The sequence below is a fragment of the Maniola jurtina genome, chromosome 4, assembly GCF_905333055.1.
Source record: "Maniola jurtina chromosome 4, ilManJurt1.1, whole genome shotgun sequence".
NCBI lineage: Eukaryota > Metazoa > Arthropoda > Insecta > Lepidoptera > Nymphalidae > Maniola > Maniola jurtina.
In genome coordinates this window covers 2,479,913-2,505,656 of record NC_060032.1, presented here as the reverse complement: position 1 = coordinate 2,505,656, position 25,744 = coordinate 2,479,913, and the positions used below count along the sequence as shown (strand labels likewise).

At 39.0% G+C, this 25,744-nt stretch overlaps 1 protein-coding gene and 2 long non-coding RNA genes across 6 annotated transcripts in view; 1 reads left to right on the top strand and 2 right to left on the bottom strand.

Moving 5' to 3' along the window:
* LOC123864360 (diacylglycerol kinase eta) overlaps positions 1 to 25,744 on the bottom strand; it is a 153,325-nt gene that overhangs the window by 11,256 nt on the left and 116,325 nt on the right. For 2 of the 4 annotated variants that reach the window (XM_045904724.1, XM_045904725.1), the window contains exons 4-10: positions 17,659 to 17,804; positions 15,438 to 15,636; positions 11,464 to 11,555; positions 4,318 to 4,523; positions 3,629 to 3,825; positions 1,961 to 2,106; positions 1 to 112 (exon numbers count right to left, since the gene is read on the bottom strand). In XM_045904724.1, the coding sequence (XP_045760680.1) occupies positions 1 to 112; positions 1,961 to 2,106; positions 3,629 to 3,825; positions 4,318 to 4,523; positions 11,464 to 11,555; positions 15,438 to 15,636; positions 17,659 to 17,804 (1,098 nt within the window). Of the gene's footprint in view, positions 113 to 1,960; positions 2,107 to 3,628; positions 3,826 to 4,317; positions 4,524 to 11,463; positions 11,556 to 15,234; positions 15,349 to 15,437; positions 15,637 to 17,658; positions 17,805 to 25,744 lie in introns of those variants that run through there. The other 2 variants (XM_045904726.1, XM_045904727.1) reach the window with 2 other exon arrangements.
* Positions 19,058 to 25,744, bottom strand: part of LOC123864409 — an 11,302-nt gene continuing 4,615 nt past the window's right edge. The window contains exons 2-3 of the long non-coding RNA XR_006795768.1: positions 24,389 to 24,396; positions 19,058 to 19,067 (exon numbers count right to left, since the gene is read on the bottom strand). This is a non-coding gene — a long non-coding RNA (uncharacterized LOC123864409). The remainder of the gene's footprint in view (positions 19,068 to 24,388; positions 24,397 to 25,744) is intronic.
* LOC123864405 overlaps positions 22,707 to 25,744 on the top strand; it is a 24,812-nt gene continuing 21,774 nt past the window's right edge. The window contains exon 1 of the long non-coding RNA XR_006795764.1: positions 22,707 to 22,884. This is a non-coding gene — a long non-coding RNA (uncharacterized LOC123864405). The remainder of the gene's footprint in view (positions 22,885 to 25,744) is intronic.

The window sequence follows — 25,744 nt, the reverse complement described above, 5'->3', positions numbered from 1 at the left end:
CTGCACGATCTCCTGCAAGTTCCTAAGGAGTGCACTCTCTTCCAGCAGGTCGGGCGGTGCGGGCGGGGGAGGCGGGGCCGTCAGGGCGCGCTCGAACGTCATTATTGACCACCTGTAAAAAAATGCTGATTAAAATAATGGGATTATTGACAAGATTTGGTAAAATTGACAAACATTCTGAATTAAACAAATAAGGTAGGTACGAGTGTGTTAGTAGGTAGTTTCCTGAGCCATGTCATATAAACTCAGGCGGTCATTATTTCTAAAACGTTAGTTTTCTTTCTAAAAACTGTTTAAGAACTCATAATGATATTAAAATACCTCTAAGAATTTATTTCCAGGTGTAAACAAATTTTTTTTCACTCAAGCCCTTCATGTCCAGGAGGTATTTTATATATTTTTTTTAATATTTCTATAACTACTAATCCTTACCTACAGCTCAAAATATTTATAACTTATAACATAGCCACACAAAAGACGTTATTAAGTACAATATTACATGATGACTGCAACTTGGTCCGCGTGGATTTATGTTTTGTAAAAATAGCGTGGATAAAAGTAACCTATGTCACTCTCCAGGTCTTTAATTTATTATATACCTATTTAAGTTTTATTTGCAAGTATTTGTATTTTTTCTCTGTATGTTGCTGTGTTTCATTTTATGTACCTACTGTGTTTGCGCAAGCTAACTCACACACTAACTAAGGCACTAGGTAAGGCAAACTAACACTTTTATAATATTAGCAGGATTCAAATGTTCCTTTCTCATTACTTAAGTGGGTCTCATGTCCCTTTGTCACCCCTTTCCCATTTAACGGAACATTAAACCGCTATTTTTAGACCGCTCAGCGGTTAAAAGCCTACAATAAAACGGCTATACATCCGAGCATAACACGCCGCCTTTTAGATTTAAGCTGAGATAATCTTAAAGCCGTAATACACAAAAAGCTTGAGTGCCTACTTAACCATTCCGGATTCTAAATGGATGTTTAAAATATTTTGCTGAAATGGCGATAAAAAAGATCCTTTTTTAACCCCCGACCCAAAAAGAGGGGTGTTATAAGTTTGACGTGTGTATCTGTCTGTGGCATCATAGCACCTAAACGAATGAACCGATTTCAATTGAGTTTTTTCTGTTTGAAAGGTGGCTTAATCGAGAGTGTTCTTATCTATAATTCAAGAAAATCGGTTCAGCCGTTTGAAAGTTATCAGCTCTTTTCTAGCTATTACTGTAACCTGCACTTGTTGGGGGCGTAATAAATTTTTAATTTACTTGTTAGTGCAGTAATCGTCGCAAATATGCCTCCCGAAGATTTGGAAAATGTTTTGGGTTTCATATCGTCATTAACCATGATTTCGGGTTGTGGATCCTCACACTCGTTGACCTTTGGTCTTTTCCGATTATTACCTAGATGTCCACACTCGTTGAACTTTGGTCTTTCCAATTAATACCTACTCAGTCCTCAGCCTTGCTCACCCTGCCATTCACAGATCGTCAAGTTCAAATTGAAACTTAATTCGATGCCGCTAACTTATGCTTACAGGGTGTAATCAGAACTCTAGCAAAAACTTAACGTTATCATTATATTTTGATCCTCTAAAATAATGATATGGTCACTTTAATGAGCACTTTTAAAAAATAAATGATCTTTTTTTATGACGTGATCGGCCTACTGGGTACCAAATACCAATATAACCTAAAAGTACAAAATAAAAAGATAGTTTAAATACATGCCTCATTATATTACCTAAAAGACAATGTAATATCAATAACCATTTGCCTATGTAGTTTTAGTGATGACCCAAATGTTTTTCAAACCCGCAGTGTATAGCATGTAAACTCGGGTCAATGCCCCTCCTACGTGGCATTGACTTCGAGTGGCCTATTTACGCAATGTTCTTTGACCTGTAGGTCAGTCAGTGGCAGCCAGTTTGGTCCAGTCTTATATCGCCTGCTCACCTATCCAGCATTTTGGTTGAAGCTCGCTCGTATCGCTCCAGCAGTTGCTGCAGATTGGCCGCGTCGTCACACGAAGCGCCCCAGCCCATCACTCTTGCTAGATCGTTCCCAGTGCCCAAAGGTAGTACTGCAGTTTGGACCTGTCGCTTTGGAAATGAAGTCCACAGTTATTGAGAATTCATAATATTATTGCTGGGAAAGTAGGAATGAGATCACGAATAGTCTTAAAGTAAATCTATACTAATATTATAAAGAGGAAACCTTTGTATTTTTGTATTTTTGTATTTTTGTATGTTTGTATTGAATAGGCTCAAAAACTACTGGACCGATTTCAAAATTTCTTTTAAGTACCATTACTTAGAGGGATTCTTCCGAATCCGTATAGGCTATATTTTATCCCGGAAAATAGATAGGATTTTTCATGGTAGTGAAAATTGTGGAGTAAGGCGTCGAAAAAACTGCCGTACGTTAACGATTCTCGCGAACGCTGCCTAAATGGTTAGAGATGTATGGTTGACTTCTATAGAAAAGTTGTAGAACTCAATAATGCCTACAAAAAAGTCCGCGATAGTATAAACCAAACATTTATATTTTAGCCATAACCACTTTTCCATAGAATAAAAGTAATTAAAATTATTAGCCTATGTTTATTGATCATATTATCGTCAAATACTAATCCTTATCCAAATAAACTATTAATTGAGCAAGATTGTTTCAATAGCTATAAATTACTTTTTATTTTATTCCAATCGGACAATCCATTCAAAAGATATTACGAATTTAAAATTGTAATTGGTATTAAAATGAATGATGGTGTCGCACTACTCGCACGGCGAAACCGCAGGGGAGGGGGTGCACATCTATGAAGCAGGTTATTTGTAAAATCGGTACATAAGCCGTGGACTTTAACTATGTTATTTTACGATAAATTACAATCACACTAATCACACTAATATTATAAAGGCGAAAGTTTGTATGTGTGTGTGTGTGTGTGTGTGTGTATGTTTGTTACTCCTGCACGCAAAAACCACTGGACGGATTTGGCTGAAATTTGGAATGGAGATAGATAATATCCTGGATTAGCACATAGGCTACTTTTAATCCCGGAAAATCAAAGAGTTCCCACGGGCTTTCGAAAAAACTAAATCCACGCGGGCGAAGTCGCAGGCATCGGCTAGTAATTTATAAAAGAATTGGGTCTCAAATCGAAAAGATTGTGTCTCTTGTTTGTGGAGGTCTAGATCCATCAAAAGGTATAGGCAATTTAAAAAGCCTTCTGGGCTAGGACTACTGAATCAGACTGGCAACTATCTGGAGCAGTATCTTTGTACCAGACAAGAAAGCAAGAAATAATTAAGAAAGAAGCTAAGTCTCCAACGTGACTCACAAACTGTGGGTAGAAACCAAGAAAGTCATGCCAGTTGAGGTAAGCAGCGTCCAGTCCAAAGCTTTAACGTAGAACATGATTTTCTTTGTTTCTCGGTACAGTTAGGTAGTGATTTAAAATAAATAGCGTCTGCCACATCCAATTAACTACAACAGCTGGAGAAGTCCACTTAGTTTGCTTTATTAATAACAACGTAACGACGTAGTGTTATTTCCATTGAAGTATACCGGGCACCTAAGTGGTGACTTTATTTGAAAGTACCAAGGACATCTGATACGTACGTGCATATCCAGCTTATCGACCTCCTGCAGCACCCATCCAACGGACCCGTCGCCACTGCACACAAGCACGCGTAGAGGGGCAAAGTGCCTGAACAGACGCAGTCCGAGGCGAGGACCAGCCCCGCTTAGCTCGAACACTTGCGCCGGGTTCAGAAGCTGCTTGAAACGACGCAGGAATTTCACGCCTTGGTTGTCCCCTGTACAATATTTCTCTGTTAGAACTACACATTAGGCATAGTCCAAACTCCAGTTAAAGTGGCAAACATAATATACTTGTCGTAGGAGTGATGGCCTCTGGAGATGGAAAGTTTTAGAGTGGATCGCGTTTAAGTAAGCGTATTATGAGATGCCCTCCAGCGTGATGACCCAAAAAAGAAATAGAAAGCTTTTTATTCAAATAAACTTTTACAAGAACTTTTGAATCGTCAAATACATCTGATTGAAATGTCTGGATACGGTAGTCTGAGGACCGTGTGTGATGGTACTCTCCGGGTAAAACCTATGTCCAGCAGTGTATGTCCATAGGCTCAAATTATAATTGAATTTTAATAGGTATTTACCCAATTCAAACTGATGAGTTCTGAAGCAGGTCGCTACAAAAAGAAATAAACTGGCAGTTCGTCAACTACTCCAAAGGATACACCATAAGCCATAGGATTGGCTTTAGCGTAGACTGAGAAGTAACTCACCAGATCTTGAGTTGACGAAGACGATAAGCGGCGAAGCGTTGGGTGGTCGGTCTGGTAGCCACCCGTCATCCGGGCCGACGGAGTGTAAGCGAGTGGGAGGTACTACGGAAGCTCGGGCAGGCCCCAAGGAACAAGCGGCTCTCCAGCTCGGCCGGCAGCTTGCGTGGACGCACTTGCGACACCAGATACAGCGGTAATCTTGTAGCCTGGGGAAACGAATGATCTATCTAGATGATCCGAAATAGCATTTGACACAATCTAGCGCAAGCCACTTTGGTAAATCGTTCGTGTATGCGCATTGAGTCGCCAATAGACTGCATTTTTTTTACCTTTCTAGTTAAGGTTAAGATTATGTCTATGTATTCTTTATAGTGTGTATTATTTTTAAAGTTATTGTGAAAAAAATGTATTATAATTTAATGTGGTGGCTGGCTTTTCCTGTATGTTTATCAGTGGGAGGGCGGGCGGTGCATATCGCATGCTGCATGTTGCATCATACGGATTTGTCTGGTTTAGCGGATTATAGCAAATTAAGCCTTGTATAAAATGACCTTAATAATATTATGCGCAGATAAAATGCAAGACTGAAACCGCCCTAATGAGAAGTATCTATTGGAAGCGGATATAATAACTCTCGGAAGACGTCTGTATCATTCTCGATATCTCTGTGAATATCGCTACAACATAGTCTACGATGCTTATTGGCTTTCATTCGTACAAAGTTAATACAATTCTCTGTAAAGGCAATTTGAATCCTTTTGCGTTATGCAAAGTTCAATTATAATTTGTTTTCAATATAATGAATATTTGATTGGGCCGTTTTAAATTAGAATTATTAAACCACAAAAGTAGGTAGATGAAAAAGTAAAAAAATCACATAACTACCTAGACGCGATGATGAATGTCTAGTAGTTCAAGGGAGAGTAAATGGCACCGGAACGCTAAATTGCTTGGTGGCACGGCTTTGCCGGTAGGGTGGTAACTTGCCACGGCCGAAGCCTCCCATCAAACCAGACAAGAAATTTAGAAATTATAACATACTAAACCCTTGCCGGGAATCGAACCCGAGACCTCCCACTAATAAGACGGCAGCGTTTCCAATGCGCTAGGAAGGCCGCCTGATTTAGTTCAGAATTCTATCTTGTACAACAAATCCCTAAACACTAACAAGCGATACGCTCAAGTCTCAACCATTAAATTCACCATCCATAAAGCCTACAATGATTTTATACGAGTATCTCAAGACCGGAAATTCAAAAGCGATTGTGTCCCCTGAAGCGACTAAATCTTCGAGATTTTCTTTCAATATCCCGTCAACGTGTTCCGGTGTCTCTCCAAAATACACGGGCATATCCTTAAGACAGGTGTTTATATAGCTGCTGACAGTTTCAGATGGAACTTCAGTTGTATTTTATGAATTTCGTTTCATAGTGAGTTTCGACTCTCGCTAAACAACGGAAACTAGTGGAAACGTAGGGTTATAGTTTCTCTAGTCTGTCTGTCCATGAGTCCATCTGCCCGTCTATCTATATGTCATAGCCATTTAAAAATAAACTTAAAACAAGAGCTGTAATATTAATAAGTTGAAATTAAATACAGTTACAGAAACTTATTACCACTACCTAAGGTATAACATGCTTATTTATTTTGAAAAAGATAAAAAGGGTAATTCCTGCAGGGCGACCATGAAAAGCGTGCGTCGTTTACCCCAAGAGTGATTCTTTTTTATTTATTTTTAAAAATAATTATGAGCCAAAGTTTTTAGCAGCTAGCATGGCTACGGTACCGCACTTTCTCCGTGTTCTTACACGCCATGTGCGTGTAAGAACACGTAGAAAGTACGAAAGCAGTCCCAGTCGTGGGTCTGCTGGCGGAGTAACGAGGCGATGTCGGTCCCTTGTCCTCCGTCGTCAGCGGTAGGATGGAACCTTGTGAGGTTTTTAGTCGGTAGGAGTGGTAGGAGTCCAACATAACTACTGTGCTCCCGCGTGGCCAGTGGTATCCATGGCGGATTTTCCTCACGATAAATATAAACAAAGGTGGTTCTTATTTTATTATTGTGGCGCTAGTATAGGACGACATCGTGTTAAAGAAAACATAAACATATTAGTATTGGCAATTTGAACGCATTTAAACATACTGTACCCCGAGTGTTTGTATTTAAGGTATATTTCCGTAAGATAGTATTAAACAATGAAAATTTATGACGTCGGCCGCACGCGTCTGTCATATTATAATTTCATAATGTTTGGTATTGTTAGTATGGAGCTAGTGTTAGCGTGGCCTAGTTGTGACAAACCCCTAATTTACCTCCTCCTCCTTTCTAAAAATAGTTATCTGCATGCCAAATTTCAGCCCGATCAATCCTAGTTTGAGGTGTGCGTTGCTAGATTAGTTAGCTTTTTTAAATATACAGTAGAACTCCAATTATCCGAACTCCGACTATCCGAATCGCCGATTATCCGAATCACAAAAAATTGTCCAAAAAAAGTCTAAGTGCGCTATTATTCTTCCCCCCGCGAAGCCAGTGTTTGCGCGTCAAGTCTTGACTTGACTTGTCTTAACTTGCCGTTGTGCCTACACTGACTTGAGCTTGGAGTTTGGTTACGGCAGTGACGCTAAGACGTGCGTGGAATAAACTGAAAGGCCTACCGTCTGAGAAGAACAAAAAAAAAGAATCTGAAGAAAATGAGAAACAAGAATATGGAGAGGATGATGATGATGAAGATGCGTTGTCACTAGAGGAAATAAGAAAAATGATTGTAAAAATTCCTGGTTGTACAGAAGTAAGTGCTGAAGATGTAGGAGAGTGGATGGCTTGTGACACGTCTGACCCTGGTTTTCAAATTCTCAATGACGATGAAATTGTTGTAAGTGTGAGAGAAGATGTTGAAGTGGAAGAAGAACTTTCTGCTGATGTTGAAGTAGACGCTGGACCATCAGCTAGTGAAGCATTTGCCGGCCTCGAGACTGCTTTGAAGTGGATGGAGCGTCAGCCCGAGTGTGACCACTTGCAACTGCTTACCGTCAAGCGAATGCGTGACCTGGCTGCCCGAAAACGGTTGAAGACCGCAAAACAGCTTACATTAACGGAGATGTTTAAAAAACAATGATTTTTATTTCTAAACTTGTACATAAGTACATTTTATTTATATTTAAAACATGTGAAAATTTCATGTTTCTTTCATTTAATTCAATAAAAAAATAGTGCAATATCAAAACGTAGCTTTTATTCTCTCCAATGGCAATTTTTTTAAAAAAAATCCGATTATCCGAATATTTGATTATCCGAATGGGTCCCGGTCCCCATTAATTCGGATAATTGGAGTTCTACTGTATATAGATAAGATAATGCGGTGGGTTCCCAGATCCTACCGCATGCGCCTCTACTAACAGAATGAGAGTATGACCCAAGTCGGTCAGATGTTAGTACTTAATAATAACGGGGACCAGCGGTATAAATGAAAAGGCAAAATTCGGAAACCCATCCATATTAATTACCACTATATGAAAGGGGTAACAACCCACAGCAATGGGAATACGATGCGGAGAGAGAGTATTACCGCATGACTGTTATGAAACGTGTACCAAAACATCGAGACTTCACTGGCAGGCGTCAAATGTGCATAGCCTAGGTAGGCTACAAAACGACTACGTATCTTTGATTTGACGTGTCACACCTAGCTTAATACTTGACAGATGTCAGTTCGGGATCAAACCGAGAGTTTCCTTACCTACTCTAGTTCATTTTGTTATTGCCGCGACAGTCGCGACGCGTCCGTTGCTTCAACCGCGACCGTGCAGTCTCCGGTCGCGATCCACGGAAATCTACCTTTACTATGAGCGCTAAACCTCGTTCGACACCCGTGTGAAATGCATTTGCAATTCAATTAGAAATTCCACTTAACCTAACCTACATACCTACATCTACACACTCTGCACGTGTAAAATGGCCTTCAGCATTTTAAAATAGGTTTAGCTTAGACATTTTTGGCGATTCATATGACTATTAATAGCTCTTATAAAAGGTTTTTAGGATAAAAATCCGTTCCATCCAATCCTATTCTATTGGACTATAATAAAGGCTGGCAATTATTTATTCGGTACTTCAAATTCACCTATTCCTTGCTCGTTTGGCTCGTTCGCTATTTTTTCAAAGTTAAACCCCAGAACTTAAACCCCACTATTTGGAATCCCACGAGATTTATAGTAAAAAACTAAATCCTCGTCATGGATATCAGAAAGTTACGTATGTATAATAAATTAATTATTTTACTGAAACAGCTTTTGTTTCCATTTAAACGCAAACACTACAAAGGGTTGGTTCAGTTCAACAATTATTATTATTTCATGTGTGAATTGCATCAGCCAGCGGTCTCTCCGTCGCTCACTCAATACAAAAGTAATAATTTAATTATCATTTGAATATTAACCAATAAAACTCAATGATATTTTGTTGACACTACTGAAAGCTAATATCTGTGTCGGTGGTTTGCTAGATTTTCGTAAAAATGACAGTTTTAAAGTTACACGGGTTTAAGTATTTTATTAACCCCCGACCCAAAAAGAGGGGTGTTATAAGTTTGACGTGTGTATCTTTAACCCCCGACCCAAAAAGAGGGGTATTATAAGTTTGACGCGTGTATCTGTGTATCTGTGTATCTGTCTGTGGCATCGTAGCGCCTAAACGAATGTACCGATTTTAATTTAGTTTTTTTTCACTTGTTTTATTTTACAAGGAAAACTTACAGCATACACTAAAAAGTAAGTAGATAAGATCAGAAGAAAATTAAAGCTATAATAACAAGTTTTCACAGATAGAATTTACATAAGAAAAACTAAAAACTGGGGGAAAAGAGATTAGAAGGAAAAAGTAGTAAGATAAAAAACAATAATGTATGTAAATCCTTGTGACCGTGAAACTTTAAAACAAAACTATTGAAACGGAAATCTGGAATACCGCAGACACAGACCGATTAGCTTCTAGAATGAATAAGTTACTTATCAATATGTTTCTTTCTCATGTAAGTGAATTTGTAAAATTCTTGTGAGAATAAAGTTCTTTAACCATAATGACCTAGAAAATTTCATTAAGTTTCATTGCTTAATATACCATTCCAAATTTAGATGCATTTAACAATACAAAAGTACTTGTAAATGTTTAATGAAATTGAATAAAAAATGTTTTTATTAATTTATTTATTAATGAGAGCCAAACTACGTTTGTCCCGAGCGCGCAACGATTAAACTCCTCTTAAGTATGCAATTCAACGTGACATTTCACATAACCTACGAAACGTACAAACACGTGTAACCTTCACTTCAACGTTTTAATAAAATATGGCTAGCTATTCAAATACACCAAAGAAAAGAGTTCAACTCTTTTGGCATCTATGAATAGGTAAAAGAGGTAGGTACTTAGCTCAAGTTTCGTTACCGAAAAGAAAAAATAGAACTACATTTTTGCAGCGTGGGAAGGTTCAGGTATTTGACCTATACGTATTTTTTACTGAAACAGGCTCCGTAACCGTTATCGAAACTTCATTTTATATTAAAAGAAAAAATAGTATCCGAAATTTTTGAATAATTTCACACACAATCATGGTCTCTCAGGGGATATGGCATTGCAAATATTCCATATTAAAATGAATTATTGCTACAATTAAATAACTAAATTATCATTCGTACTGACTATATTGTATATATATATTTTTTTTAATTTACAGACTAGCGCTTGGCTGCATTCAGACCTACTAGCAAGTGATAAGTGATGATGTAGCCTAAGATGGAGGGCGCTTGCCTAGAAGTTGTCTATTCACTCTTGACTTGAGAAATTTTTGCATGCACATTAAATTATTCTTAATTTTTTTACTAAATGCTGTCCGGAATAATAATATGAAGATATTAAATTTCTAGTGCCTCTGCTAGAAACCTGGTCCCTCTTCTTTGTAAGGTCTGTAATCTGTAACCCACTCACCACTACGTCTTTGGTCTAAACCGATTATACAACCATTCGCTCGACGAAGAAGCCTGTTCTCAACAGAATTCAATTCCCGCTCGTCTATTTCAGATCGCAGGCGAGTTATGTACAAGACGCCTGCAGCAGACCTGTATCACGTGAATCGGATTTAGATTTGCCTATAAATAAGTTGGAGTGAGCGGAAATAGTTACTACGGTTCGACGACCTTAACGGACGTAACAATGGAAACACACCTCGTATCCGTAGATCGAAGTTTGAAACAAAGTTCATTTATTGGAAGCCTGAGGCTTAAGTATAACTTTTTGAGTTAAGGGTGTGTTAATTTATTTCCGATCCACACCTATTCATATTTAAGAGCTAGCCCGTACAGCGAATAACAATCGCGCGATTTTTTTCGCTATTCACACTTCCAATCATATGGAGATACTGCACTTGCGATATAAAATTGCAAACTTGAGTAATTAATTTAATTATTATAGATTTTATGCAAAGAATGTCTTAGGTTAAGTTTTACTATTTAGAAGTTTTAGATTAAGCATGTTGAGTTAGCCTGTAAGTGAGTATACATTGATAGTCCTAAGTTTATATAAGTCGTCATAATTACTTTTCTTTGTATACCGTTGCTTCTGCATTACCGTTTCTTTGCTTCCTATTAAATAAAATTAAATAAAAAATAATAAAAAAAAAATAATAAAAAATCGCGCGGGAAAAAATCTGTCATTTGATCACGCGGTGCGGTGGTTAGTTCGCGCGAATATTTTGAGCAGTAGGTATGCAGTTGTATGGCGCTCAGTGCATTCGCAGATCGTGCAGGTGAAATTCCGTACCCGGAAAATAAATCGCGCGAATAAAAATCGCGAGAATACAAGTTGCTGTGCGGGCTAGGCCTTAGCGTTTAAACTATCGTGAGTGATATCTATACTAATATTATAAAGAGGAAACCTTTGTATTTTTGTATGTTTGTATTGAATAGGCTCAAAAACTACTGGACCGATTTCAAAATTTCTTTTACACTTGGAGGGATTCTTCCGAATCCGTATAGGCTATATTTTATCCCGGAAAATAGATAGGATTTTTCGTGGTAGTGTCCACCCGTGCGAAGCCGGGGCGGGTCGCTAGTCCATTATAAGTAAGTATAAAAATGTAACGGTAACAGTCCACTTACCTTAAAACGGAGCCGCAAGTCTTGTCGCAGACGTCGCACTTGGCCGCCACGGGCAGGTTGCCTTCAAGCCATTGGTGTGGCATTATTATGTTCTGTGGACAAATCGATCACACATTAAATATTATTTATCCTTTCTTGCTAAAAAACTGCCTCTTTAATGTAGTCCTTATTCGAAAGAGATTTTGGAACCTGTTGGGACTTTCTGCCAAGCCAGTAGCAGCCTAAAACTTAGAAACTTTAGCGATATTACAACCCTGTATGCCTCGGAAATCACGCAAAACCGTTGGCCCTGCGTCTGATTTCTCTCCCGTAGTTATATATTGCCGTAGGTACTATCGGTGTTTGAAGTCAGTCAATAATGTACATATCTGCGCATACATTGTGCACTATAAACATCTTATTAAATAGTTAACGAGTCCCTGTTGAAATTGATCGGCACAGTTGCAGGTTAGAAGAGCATCAGTATTCAGTACCACACAATAGGATTTCATTCCTACCAAAATACATTCAGTGAAACAAGTAAATACCTAAGTCAACAAAGATTCGTACAATAATAGAAACTAACAGGTGTAAATTAAAAATTTATAATACCCCCGACAAGTGAAGGTTACAGTAAGTAGAAAAGAGCTGATAACTTTCAAACGGCTGAATCGATTTTCTTGGATTATAGCTAAGAACACTCTCGATCAAGCCACCTTTCAAACAAAAAAACTACAGTAAAGTCGGTTCATTAGTTTAGGAGCTACGATGCCACAGACAGATACACACGTCAAACTTATAACACCCTTCTTTTTGGGTCGGGGGTTAAAAATACTTCATTTGGTTGACGTATCTAATAAAGAAGTTAGTTAGATACGTACCCAGATCAGATTGCGTATTATTTTTCTCCACCCTTTGTTATCTACCCCTACTTTCCCTTGTTCCAAGGATCAAACAACAAAGTAAAAGCGCCTAAAAGCAAAATCTTGTCGCTAATTACATCTCGCTTGTCAGATCCACTCGCCCATCTAACATTATCTCAATAGCAGTAGGTAGGCACTACCTAAAAGTTTGCGAGTTCTTTTTTAGAGTTCCGCACCCAAACGGAGCCCTATTAATGCCACTCAGCTTTCTGTCTGTCCGCGTGTCACAGGTGCCTAGCTCGTAGACGAATAGAGTTACAAACCTGAAATTTTGGTATTTGATGTACCAAACAAACGTTATATACCTATAGAACGTTGACCCAAAACCGAATAATGAATTATTAGAAAGTCATTATTATTTTTAAGGCGGCACAGGGACAAATGAGATGGATTTTTAGGGTTCTGTATAGCTCAAAAGTAAAAACGGAATACTTATAGGATCACTTTGTTGTCTGTGTGTCTGTCTGTCTGTCTGTCTGTTATTGTCATAATAGTATAGTTTTTGATTTATCGTGCAAATATCAGAAAAAATACCCGAGTACGGAACCCTCGGTGCTCGAGTCAGACTTGCACTTAGCCGGTTTTTTTCTTACTCTAGCATGTAAGGGTATCATTGTCTAGAGCTCATAGAGTGCAGTACGAATAATTTATTTTCTACTAGAGGATGCCCGTGGCTTCGCCCGCGTGGATTTCGGTTTTTTTAATCCCGTAGGAACTCTTCAGTTTTCCGGGATAAGTAGCCTATGTCTTTCCCCGGGATGTATCCTAAGTCTGTACCAAAATTCACTTAAATCGGTTTAGTGGTTGGACCGTGAAAACGTAGCAGACAGACAGACAGAAAGACAGTCAGACAGACAGACACACTTTCGCATTTATAATATTAGTATGGATAGTATGGATTTTTTCGACCATGCTGGCCAAGTGTGGCAGACTTCACACATTTTTGAGAACATTGTGGAAAACTTTGGAAATTTTCACGTTTTTCTTATGGGACTGATATTTAACTGCTTTAAACCCACATAACTCCGAAAAGCTAGAGATACCCGGGATTTATCCCCCGACCTCTAGAATAGAAGGCGGACCTCCACTCCACTAAACGTTTAAAATAGCGCCAATTAATAGATAAGCGTTGAACGGCGACACTTCAGCGGCCACGCGCCATAAAATAGAGTCGTTCAAGAATTATTGCGCCATAAAATGAATTACGAGTATCGCGTCTCGATAGCCACCATCGATTCCTATTCGATTGCTTTCCAGATTAATAATATTTACGACAAAATTAAGTAGGAAAAAAGTGGAGCGCATAGGTAAATAGACCGAGAGCTACTAATCGATAGTATCAAAGTTTTTCACACTTATAATATAAAGGTGAAAGTTAGTGTGTATGTGTGTGCGTGTGTGTGTATGTTTGTTACTCCTTCACGCAAAAACCACTGGACGGATTTGGTTGAAATTTGGAATGGAGATAGATAATATCCTGGATTAGCACATAGGCTACTCTTTATCCCGGAAAATCAAAGAGTTCCCACGGGATTTCAAAAAACCTAAATCCACGCGGACGAAGTCGCGGGCGTCAGCTAGTATATAATACTAGTTTAAACTAGCTGTAGGACGAAGTGTGTCTGCCAATCCGCACTTGGCCAGCGTGGTAGACTATGGCCAAAACCCTTCTCACTCTGAGAGGAGACCCGTGCTCTGTAGTTAGCCGGCGATGGGTTGATCATTATGACGTAATCTGAAGTAAAGGGCATCATTCCCACGATTTCATCCTTATATTAGGTTTTATAAAAATCCCGTGGGAACTTTGATTTTCCGGGATAAAATTAACTTTTGACTTAAACTGATTTTTATGATATCAGTGGATATAATCGGGGGATATAATTTTTATCTACTGCCCATGCTAGCCGGGCAGGTTTATTACTATATCCATGCGAAAAGTAACATATCCGTAGCTCTGTTACAACGTTATTATAACGAAAAAACCACACGCTATACCGCGGGAAGTGTTTGTTTGATCTGAATCAAAAGTAGCTTATATTCACACTCTATAAGGTCCTCAACTATGCCTATGCAAAAAATTTAATTTAATTTTAATTTGTTTGGGTTACAAACATTAACAAAACAAATATGACACATCTAAACATACTTTGATTGTAACTAGTTCCTAAAAATGCATGCTTATCACCAGTCCTGAGACTTGACTTCTTGCGCGCGAACCAGGTAGTTCAAAATCACGTTAGTCAGTTAGTTAGATAGATATATGCGTGAAATATAGTATGCTGTCCTGCGGTAACTGTATGCTTTCCGGGATAAAAAGTAGCTTATGTCAATCTCCAGGTCTTTAACTCTATCCAAGCAAAAAATCACCCGATCCGTTGCTTCGTTCCGAGCGACGTGATTGAAGGATAACAACAACAAGCTAACCAAACCTACATTTGCATAATATGGGTAGTGAGGTAGGAATTTTCATGAAAAATTGATAAAATTTATATTGCGCCAGCTCTCTGACTACAGAAAGAAGTGGGGAAAAACTGGGGCGCTAGATAAAAGGAAATGATTTCAACGATCTCGAGTTAGACGATAATAAAGGCAATCAAATCATACTCTCATGAAGGCAATACTGCAGACCTATTATTATTTTATGAGGAAACTACTATTAAAGTAAATGAAAATATAAGTTAGAACAACTATTCTTAGAGCTGAAAATTACTTTTCTTGTGATAGTTCTGTACCCGAAGGACTCTGTCAGCTGCTATACAGCTGTACTTGGACAGTTCACAGGCGAGTGCAGTTGCTAGTCGTCTCTCTCGCTCGTATAGAGAATGACGGAGAGGTAGTTACTAGTGGCGGTGGCGGGGAAGAAGCTTACCCCGTCTTGGTCCTCCACAAGGTGCGGGCCGAGCGAAGCGAGCGTGCTCCACTTGCAGGACGGCGGCGCGCGCGCTGCGCATCTCTTATGCGCTTTGTACTTGCACAGTTCGCAGGCGAGTAAAGTTGCTAGTCGTCTCTCGCGCTCGTATAGAGAATGACGGAGAGATAGATACCAGTGGCGGTGGCGGGGAAGAAGCTTACCCCGTCTTGGTCCTCCACAAGGTGCGGGCCGAGCGAGGCGAGCGTACTCCACTTGCAGGACGGCGGCGCGCGCGCTGCGCATCTCTTATGCGCTTTGTACTTGCACAGTTCGCAGGCGAGCGCATGCGCGGTGCCCAGCGCGCCGAGCGGCTCGCGGCACACGTTGCAGAAGGTCGGCCGCGCGTGTGTTGCTGTGTACCTGAGAACATTCCTACTATTAGATCGCATCAATGTGCTCGCATCTTTATGATCCAACGCACACCGAAAGAAAGGAGTTATCCAAGAAAAAAATCAAGAGTAGGCTGTATTCCACTTTATTAGCTAACGCACTGATGATTTTTTAAAACCCCGTGGAAACCTCAACAACTAGTCAAATCAGTATCTTTTTATCAATCGTCAAAACTCGCGCTTAGTATGCGAGCTTCTGTGAAGTACTGGTATGTGACGTCACAATGATTTGACGTGTATTTTTTTAAGTTTAATCTATAATTTAAAATGGTTATGGTACACTTAAACCAACAAAGTACGTGGATTGTTCGTATTTTGGAAGACCTTCTATTTAATGATCACAGAGAAATAATTTATTTTTGACATAACCGTTTTGCAACGCTCACGACGCGCAACGTGATAATCACAAATTCGGAGCTAAGCACAAATTCACGCTTCAGCAGCGTGAAAATGTCGTGTGGGACTTTGTCTGTGATGGCGTTTGCTGGCGCGCGTGCGGTGCTTGTTTGGAGTGTTTTTTTTTGTTAAGAGTGGCTGGTTTTTGTGTTAGTTGGTGTTTTTTGGTGGTGGAACTGACTGGGAAGCGCTCTAAAGGAGCGCCGCGCGTATGTCGGCTGGCGCCGGCGCAGACGGAGTCCATACCTGTATAGATTCAATAACTTGAAAATAACTACAAACTTGACATTGGCTAATCAGAGAAAGCCAGATTGAAAGGAAAAAAAAAATGTCGTGTGTGCTGAGCCTCTAATTAGGTACACAGAGCCTCGAGTGACTGAGTGTGATGAAGCAAACGTACTCCCAGCAGATTTGACGTTTATATGTCAATTCATATGGATGGCTGAATGGCATGATTATGATTTCTGAAACCAACATTTCCTCAACATTTAAACATTCTAAAAATTTCTAATTATTATCCATCCATACTTCCATACTAATATTATAAATACGAAAATGTGTCTGTCTGTCTGTCTATCTGTCTGCTACCTTTTCACGGCCCAACAGTTTTACCGATTCTGACGAAAGGTACAGAGTTACCTTATACACCGGGGACGGATATAGGCTACTTTTTATCCCGGAAAATCAAAGAGTTCCCACGGGATTCCTAAAGACCCATCCGCTCAACCGATTTGTATGAAATTTTGTACCGAGGTAGCTTGCATCCCTGTTATTGACATAGCCAACTTTTTATCCCGGAAAACCAAACAGTTCCCACGGGATCTTCAAAAACCTACATCCACGCGGACGACGTCACGGGCATTCTCTAGTTTTACATAATTATTAAATGTTGGAAAAATAAACGAGTACGGGACCCTAGATATAGGTACATGGTATACAGTAGAAATATCTGTATAGTAATATTATATAATATTAAATGTAATCAGTACTGCAGATAAGATTAGAGCCGTAGGGCACTGGAGAATATTAAATTATTTCGCCGCGTAGATATGATGATCCCGAATTAGAGGTTAGGCAACGGCACCGACATCGCCAGATGTAGGTACAATTACATTAAGAAAATGTGCATAAATTTTTCATTTTCATTTATTTATTTTTGCTTTATATTTTTTGTGGCTAAAAATAAAAATCCAGTTTTTTTAAAGTACTTATTTCTATTTTCTTTCAAATCAAAGAGTCAGTGAGAAGAGTACCAACATAAAAAGAAAACAACTAGCTATCTCTTGCTCTCATTTAGATTGCGACAGAGAAGGAGATACCAGCGGTATTTGCGTGAGTGCTTGCCCACAACTTCATCTCGCTGCTACTGTAAGCTGCTAGCTATCTCTCTCGCTCATATGGAGAGTGACAGAGAGGCACATACCAGTGGTGGTCACCGGTAGCACGGGCGGTAGCGAAGCTAGCGACGAGGTCCGCGACGTCCGCGCCGCGGTGCAAGGCGGTCCGTAGAGCGCTCGCCTACGACTCTATCTCGCCGCGGCTGTGAGCTGCTAGCTATCTCTCTTGCTCGTATGAGGAGTGACAGAGAAGGACATACCAGTGGTGGTCACCGGTGGCAAAGCTCGCGACGAGGTCCGCGACGTCGGCGCCGCGGTGCAAGGCGCCCCGAAGAGCGCTCGCCCACGACTCCATCTCGCCTCGGGTATCCGCACTCAGGACTAGACAACGGCTTGCTGTTATCACCTATAACAATAACAACTTTTATTTATCTAATTAAAGACCTATCTACCTTCTACAATAATTTGTATACTTAAATGTTGCGTATTTTTATTTAGATACAAACTCCCTTGAATGCAATCTCACCTGGTGGTGACCTTGAGGCTAATATTCTGTGTGTTACAAAAATTAACTTCTGAATTCGTTTTTAGGGGTCTAAATTCAAAGGGTGCCAGCGGGACCTTATTCCAAAGCCTCTGCTGTGCATCCATCTGGCCGTCTGTCTGTCAGCGGGGTGTATATCTTGAACCGTAATAGATAGAGCGATCAAATTTTCACAGTTTATTTCTAATGCTGCTATAACAATAAATAATAAAGATCCTGTTTTTTCCATTGTGAATAAGGACAGCGCAATTGAAGTCAGTTGATGTATTAAATACAACCAAATTACGTAAATACCTAATAAATATCAGGTAATTAATTTTTGTGACCTTTGACCTACCAATACGGTTAAAACATAATATTGCTTATGCAAAATGGTCGTCGTTATCTAACGTCACAGCCAGAATCTAATTATCCCACAGAGATCGCTGATTAGCACAAAATCCAGTAAATAAACCGACAGTATAAACATATCGAAACCACATTAATAATCTGTATTTCCATTATGTATTGTGTAACCAGAAAGCTAGCAAAAACAAAAACAGGATGATTATTTACTGATAAGATGCCATTAAAAACCACGATTTTTTAAATCCTTTATTTTTTAAAAGTTCACAGTTTACTGCAAATAAAACATTTGGCTGACGCTAGAGGTCAACGAACGTTCCGGAAATAGGCCACTCGAAGTCAATGCCGCGTCGTAGGTGGGTCGTTGACCCGAGTTTTGCACACTATCAATGCGGGTTTGAAAAATACTAAATCACTAAAACAACAAAGCAAAGGGTTACTCATGGCATTGGATTTTGTTAAGATTGTTAACTAAGTTTTTGCTAACGTTCTGATTAAACCCTAAATAATTGCGTTGATGAACTTTCATTATAATCTGTCTGTATGTATGTCTATTTCATAGTTTAACTGCTGAACTTTGACGTAATTTGGCACGAAGACACCCTTTACCTTGCATTCTGCAATATTATTATAGATATAAGATACTTTTTGTCCCCGAAAATTAAAGAAGTTATCACGGGTTTTTAGAACAATCTAAATCCACCTGGAGGAAGTCATCTAGTACAATATGAAAACCTAAAATAAAAAATGCTTATGTATTTTGTAACTAAAAATCTCTGACTTAAATAAAGAATTTCTAGCTTTCAAGACTTTCATTAAGTATTCCTACAGTCTTACGTCTTAATGAACGTAGACACAACCCCGGCTAAAGCTGCCTGCCACTTTCACGCTACTATTCTCTTTAAATAGCACAACAAGGCCACGTAAATATTAACACAGCCACAGGGTAAGTGTATTCTGGGCCCTTAGTATAAGATTTACTCGGCGGGCGATGGAGAGAGCAGACTGCTATGCTTGGAGTTTCTCTACGCGGTCAAATCGGAAATGAGGAGTAGGAGAACCAGAATAACCGACATAGCTCAATGGTTTGCAAAGCTGAAGTGGTAATGGGTAATGTAATACACATTGGGGTCCCAAGGTTGTAGTATGACTTAGCACCGGAAAGCCCAGCGTTGGGAATCTCCCATTAGGCGAACAGATGACATCAAACGGTTTCAGGGAGCCGCTGGTTTCAGGCGGCGCAAAACCGTGGCGTGTGGAACTTCCTACAAGAGACCTATGCCCAGCTGGTAGACGTCTATGGGTTGAAAATAATGATCATGACGAGTATAATATTTTACATATCACTGGCGAATAGAATAGAAATCGGGCATCAATAGCATTAAAGTAAACTGAACTTAACTAGCCTTGTTTCAAAGATCAAGTTTCAACAAATCTACGTACGGAAACGATGCGAAACTAAAATCGGTGATACTTGAATTTCAACTTTAAATCAGTGATTATTAGGTCCATTTTACTCTGACGTTGTTTTGTCTCGACTCTTGAATTCTATCAACGTTGGTGAGATGTAAAATCCCACACTAAGTAATTACTAAGCATATTGTTGCCTAAGTGAGATTATAAATTCATATTTAAGTTATGTTGCTGTATTTTCCAGTTTCTCGTAGCAATGAGCTACGAACGTCTACGGTTATGGTTTAGACTGTAATATTTAATAGCTTAGAGCTACTTTGATACATATACGTTACTAGCTGATAAACGCGACTTCGTTCGCGTGGATGTAGGTTTTTTAAAATTCCCGTGGGAACTCTTTGATTTTCCGGGACAAAAAGTAGCCTATGTGCTAATCCAGGGTATAATCTATCTCCATTCTAAATTTCAGCCCAATCCGTCCAGTAGTTTATGCGTGAAGGAGTAACAAACATACACACACACACACACACACACACACACACACACACACACACACACACACACACACACACACACACACACACACACATATAAACTTTCTCCTTTATAATATTAAGTGTGATGTTCTTTGATGCTACTATGGCCTAAGCCTTTCTCATTCTGAGAGAATATCCGTGTTCAGTAGTGGGCTGGCAATAGCTTGATGATAATGATGTATAATATCATAATGTTATGTAAAAGTATAGCTCGAGGGATAAAAAATTTTACTAGGCGTCTTTTCCGTGCAGGCGCTAAAATCTAAATCCATACTAATACCTAATATTATAAATACGATAGTGCGCCTGTCTGTTTATCTGCTAATTATTTTAGGGTTTCGTAACCGAAGTGTGCCAACGGAATCCTATTAGCAAACCTCTGCAGTCCGTCCGTTCTGTCTCTCTGTCTGTCAGTGGGTTGTATCTCATGAACCGCCACTGTATTAAAAACAAATAATAAAAATTTGTGCGCCAATTGAACTTTAAAAAAAAACAAAGTTACCATCTACTAAACTAACCGATTTCAATAAATCAATTGTAGCGGAATTCCGAGCGCATTTTCCGCTCGCGAAATTTCGCTAGATCTGTACCTACCTGCATTTGTATATTCGCTGGATTTTTGGAGCGAGGCGGAACTGTGGTGGAACTACGCCAGCGATATGCTCTTTTGCTACATTTTGTATCACACTATTTTTTGTTTGAGTGGAGAGCGGAAACCCCGCCCGGGCGAGGCGGCGCGAATCGCGACACTTTAAACCTGTTTGCGATAATTGTGGCTCGTCAAATGCGGAGATGGGGTTTTCATGTGTTCATTTCACCTAGAAACATGAAATTAGGCAGGTAGGTAGGTGTTATAGCACAAGTAAAGGGGAAAATCCGAAAACCGTGAATTTGTGGTTACATTACAAAAAAAAAAATGTACAATAAATTACAATGAACAAATAATTTGTATTTTAATTTTCAAAGTAAGATAATTGTGCGACTATTGCGCGAGTCTGATTGTTTTTAACCCCCGACCCAAAAAGAGGGGTGTTATAAGTTTGACGTGTGTATCTGTGTGTCTGTGTATCTGTGTATCTGTCTGTGGCATCGTAGCGCCTAAACGAATGAACCGATTTTAATTTACTTTTTTTTTGTTTGAAAGGTGGCTTGATCGAGAGTGTTCTTAGCTATAATCTAAAAAAATTGGTTATAGCCGTTTAAGAGTTATCAGCTCTTTTCTAGTTTTCTTTTAGAAAAGAAGGTTAGATAACCGTTAGGTTCATAATATTATGTCAATAGACAAATGTCAAGCTGTCAAGATGGACGTTGCCTAAATACATAATTATTTATTTGAAAATGATGTTTTGGAAAACTCAGATACTTTGGATCGTCGGGGGTGTTATAAATTTTTAATTTACTCTTGTTTACATATAAAAGCAAAATGAGTACCACTGACTCACTGACTAATCACAAAATCTCAGGAACATTATCTAAAGCCTACAGACTTGGGAAGGTAGGTTCATTCTAATAATAAATCAAACAAAAGCAATCACGTAATGTACTGTGTCAATCATTAACCACTAGTACCTACTAATTTGGCCGTCAATCCCAATCAATTATCAAATACCACTGAAGCGTACCTATTAGGTAAGCCCATAAGCCTATTGCATGTAAAGTCGCTCAATTCAATTTGCAAATGTACCAATCTTGTATGTATGTAACCGTAATCTCGCGTTTGACATGAATACCAAGTATGGGATTACTTTCTCTTGTCAAATTATTGTTAGCTAGTTTTTGCTCGTGACTTCGTCCGCGATACAATATGTAATATAGTAACCTATAATACTTTTGGATCTTTCTAATTCTAGCTTCCCACGGTGCATGATTCTGCGAATTATCACGCACGGTAGACGACCATGGACAGGCACGCACCACGTACAAGGCTCTTACTACTGACTAGTTACAGATATTAGTTTCTAGAACGCATCTACTGGTTAATTATCCTCTTAATAACTGTTTTCACAAGTGTTAATTAAAAATTTATAACACCCCCGACAAGTGAAGGTTACAGTAACTAGAAAAGAGCTGATAACTTTCAAACGGCTGAACTGATTTTTTTGGATTATAGCTAAGAACACTCTCGATCAAGCCACCTTTCAAACAAAAAAAAAACTAAATTAAAATCGGATCATTCGTTTACGAGTTACGATGCTACAGACAGATACACAGATACACACGTCAATTTCAAAACACCCCTCTTTTTGGGTCGGAGGTTAAAAATTCGAGCTAAAGGCACTAGTCTGATGATTATAGGGATAAGCTGAAATTCGACAATGAAGGTTAAAGTCACGTGCCACGATCAAAGATTCAAAGTTTTAAACCTAATAAGCAATTTTCGTGACTAAGATATAGATAATAATGCTTAATTTATTTCGAAGCACACGCTTAGCGTTTGTTTTGAACTATAATGAAAGTCATAACAACGTGTACACTACCCGGCAGGAAATATTGTACATCGACCTTTAGAAAGAGATTTCGTAGAGCGCTGTCTCTGTCGTTAAGATCGACAAAACGTCACATGGGTATGAGTGACAGAGACAACGCTCTACGAATCCTAAATCTCTTTCTAAAGGTCGTTGCGTAATATTTCCCGCCAGATACTGTAAGTGTTGTAATAAAATGATGTGATGTTTTATATAGCAGTAGTTTATGGGGCTGGAATTCATTATTAAAGAGAATAATTAAAAAAATGATTTTCGTCATTTTCAAGTAATATTGATTACTAACGTCACGCTCTACGGAAGGCGATTAATGACGTCACAAGGTGTAACCACAAATATTTTTCAATTTTTTAATATTAAAATACTTTCCAGCTGAAATTACTCTATTTTTATTATTTTTTATTATTGAAAAATATTCGTCGTTTATGCCTTGTCACTTTCCGTAAAGCGTGATGTTAATGTTAAAAATAAATAAAAATCGTGATTTTTTTTATTAATTATTCTCTTTAATAATTAATTCTAGCCCCATAATTAAACTACCGCTATACAAAACATCCCATCATTTTATTACTACAGACTAAGACCCTATTGTTTCATTTCACATAACACACGATCTCTATCACAAGTGTAAATAAAAAATTTGTAACACCCCTGACAAGTGAAGGTTACAGTAACTAGAAAAGAGCTGATAACATTCAAACGGCTGAACCGATTTTCTTGAATTATAGCTAAGAACACTCTCGATAAAACCACCTTTCAAACAAGAAAAACTAAATTAAAATCGGTTCATCAGTTTAGGAGCTACGATGCCACAGACTGATATACAGATACACAGATACACTTATAACACCCCTCTTTTTGGGTTGGGGGTTAAAAACGTCTCTTAAAGACAAGATATATTTCGGGCTGGCAAAATTGGGAACTAATTCACACGTCATACTTACGGCCTCATTACGTCACAAGTAAGCTCCCTCCATTTTCCTCGTTCACACGCTTCATTATACTTTGATGAATGTGTTTTTTCTTCGCGCTTTCAAAGCGCCTAGGTCGTGGCCTAGTTAATATCTACACAGTGTGCCCTGTAATTACGGCTGAGGAAATATTTACGCAAAGAAATAGACGTAATGTACCAAGGTCTGAGCGCATTATTCACAAAGCAAAGTTTTGCACTTCGCGACAGTTTACGACGGTTAGGGAACTGGTAACAAAACGCCGAGGCTTCACTTACATACACCTATTGCCAGGCGTCAAATGTTACCTAAATTTGACGCTAGGTAGCCTAAAACTTAGGTTTCTTTGATTTCATGTAACCCCTATATCACCCTAATATTTAACGGATGTCGATTTCAGAATCAAACCGAGAGTTTCCTCAATCTAGTTGCATGGGCGAAGTTGAGGGCTACTTTAACAGCGTAACAGTTCCCTCCTGGACTTGTATTTTTAAAGAGAACACTGACTTTTTATTCGACTACAGAAAAGCCGAAAGGAGGGGTTATGATTTTATCAGTCTATGTATTTATGTATGCATCACCATACCACCTAATACTGAACCCATGTTTTCCTTCACTGTGAAAACAAATGATATTAAGTTTCTTAAAACGTACCTAACTCCGAAAAGTTTGAGGTGAGTGCTCTGGATAGAACCCCTGACCTCTGAATAGGCCAACACCATAACCCCTAGGCTCTCAACGCTGATCATCATCATTGTCATCATCATTGTCATCGTCATATCCGCTGATGAACATAAGTCATAGGGAATACCTGTGCGTGCCACCGCAGTGTCCTCAGCCTTCCTCAACCAACCGTTTCCCACCACTCTTTTTGTACCATCAGTCCATCATATCGGAAAGCAGAACAGAACTCGGTCGCCATTCTTTCTCGACTCTAACGACCATCGATTATTGAGATGATTATAATTCAGAAGGCACAACTGTAAATTAAAAATTTATAACACCCCCGACAGGTGAAGGTTAAGTATCTAGAAAAGAGCTGATAACTTTCAAACGGCTGAACCGATTTTCTTGGATTATAGCTAAGAACACTCTCGATCAAGCCACCTTTCAAACAAAAAAGTAAATTAAAATCAGTTCATTAGTTTAGGAGCTACGATGCTACAGACAGATACACAGAGACACACATCAAACTTATAACACCCCTCTTTTTGGGTTGGAGGTTAAAAAGCTACCTAATGATACAATTTAATGCAAAAGGAAGTACGGACGTCGGATGAGACGGGGACTCCATTAATACTTGACAGCCTGGGGTCTTGATAAGCGGTCGCCACTTGCGTGACCCATAAACTTGTGTTAATCCAATCCACGCTACAGTGCAACCCAACTCGCTTGTCAAAGTTTAAGGTTAGTTTACATCTGTTGAGTTGAGTGCTTTATCAAATAAATGAATTAGGCTAACTTTCATTAAAAAGGCTCTTGAGTAAATGGGTATATGTGTGAGTAACTTAGTTTGACTTTAGCAACTACGAAATTCAACCAAATTTGAGCCTGAAGGGTCACTTCGCCCGCCTGGACATAAGTTTTTAAAATTCCGTATTAGTCCTTTGTTTTCTCATGATTTTTTCTTTTCTTTAAAATGGCAGGCCAAATATTATATATCTCATAGTTTCACTTTTCATCTCACTGACTGTTCTTAAAATAACATTCTGATTACTGATTACGAATCTGTTGCAATTTGCATTCGTCGCGGCGATAAAAATTCAACTCCAGCGTTGATTTTTGTCGACTCAAAAATTTCAAGAGGTCAAACTTCATATTATACATATTTTGTTATATCTAGGATTGTATTTAGATAGAAACCAGCTTTAATAGCTCGTTCACACAGGCTGCGCAAGCGTTGCGTAAGTGTAGACGTAGCGCGTACGATTGCGTTGTAATGTATGGAACTGTATGAAACATGGCACACCGCTTGCGTAAAGCGTGGATGTATGCGTAACCCGGTGTGATAGGGGTCAGTACGCACGTGTCACGTGTACGCAATTGGTGTGAAGCGGCCTTTAAAGGAACATTTA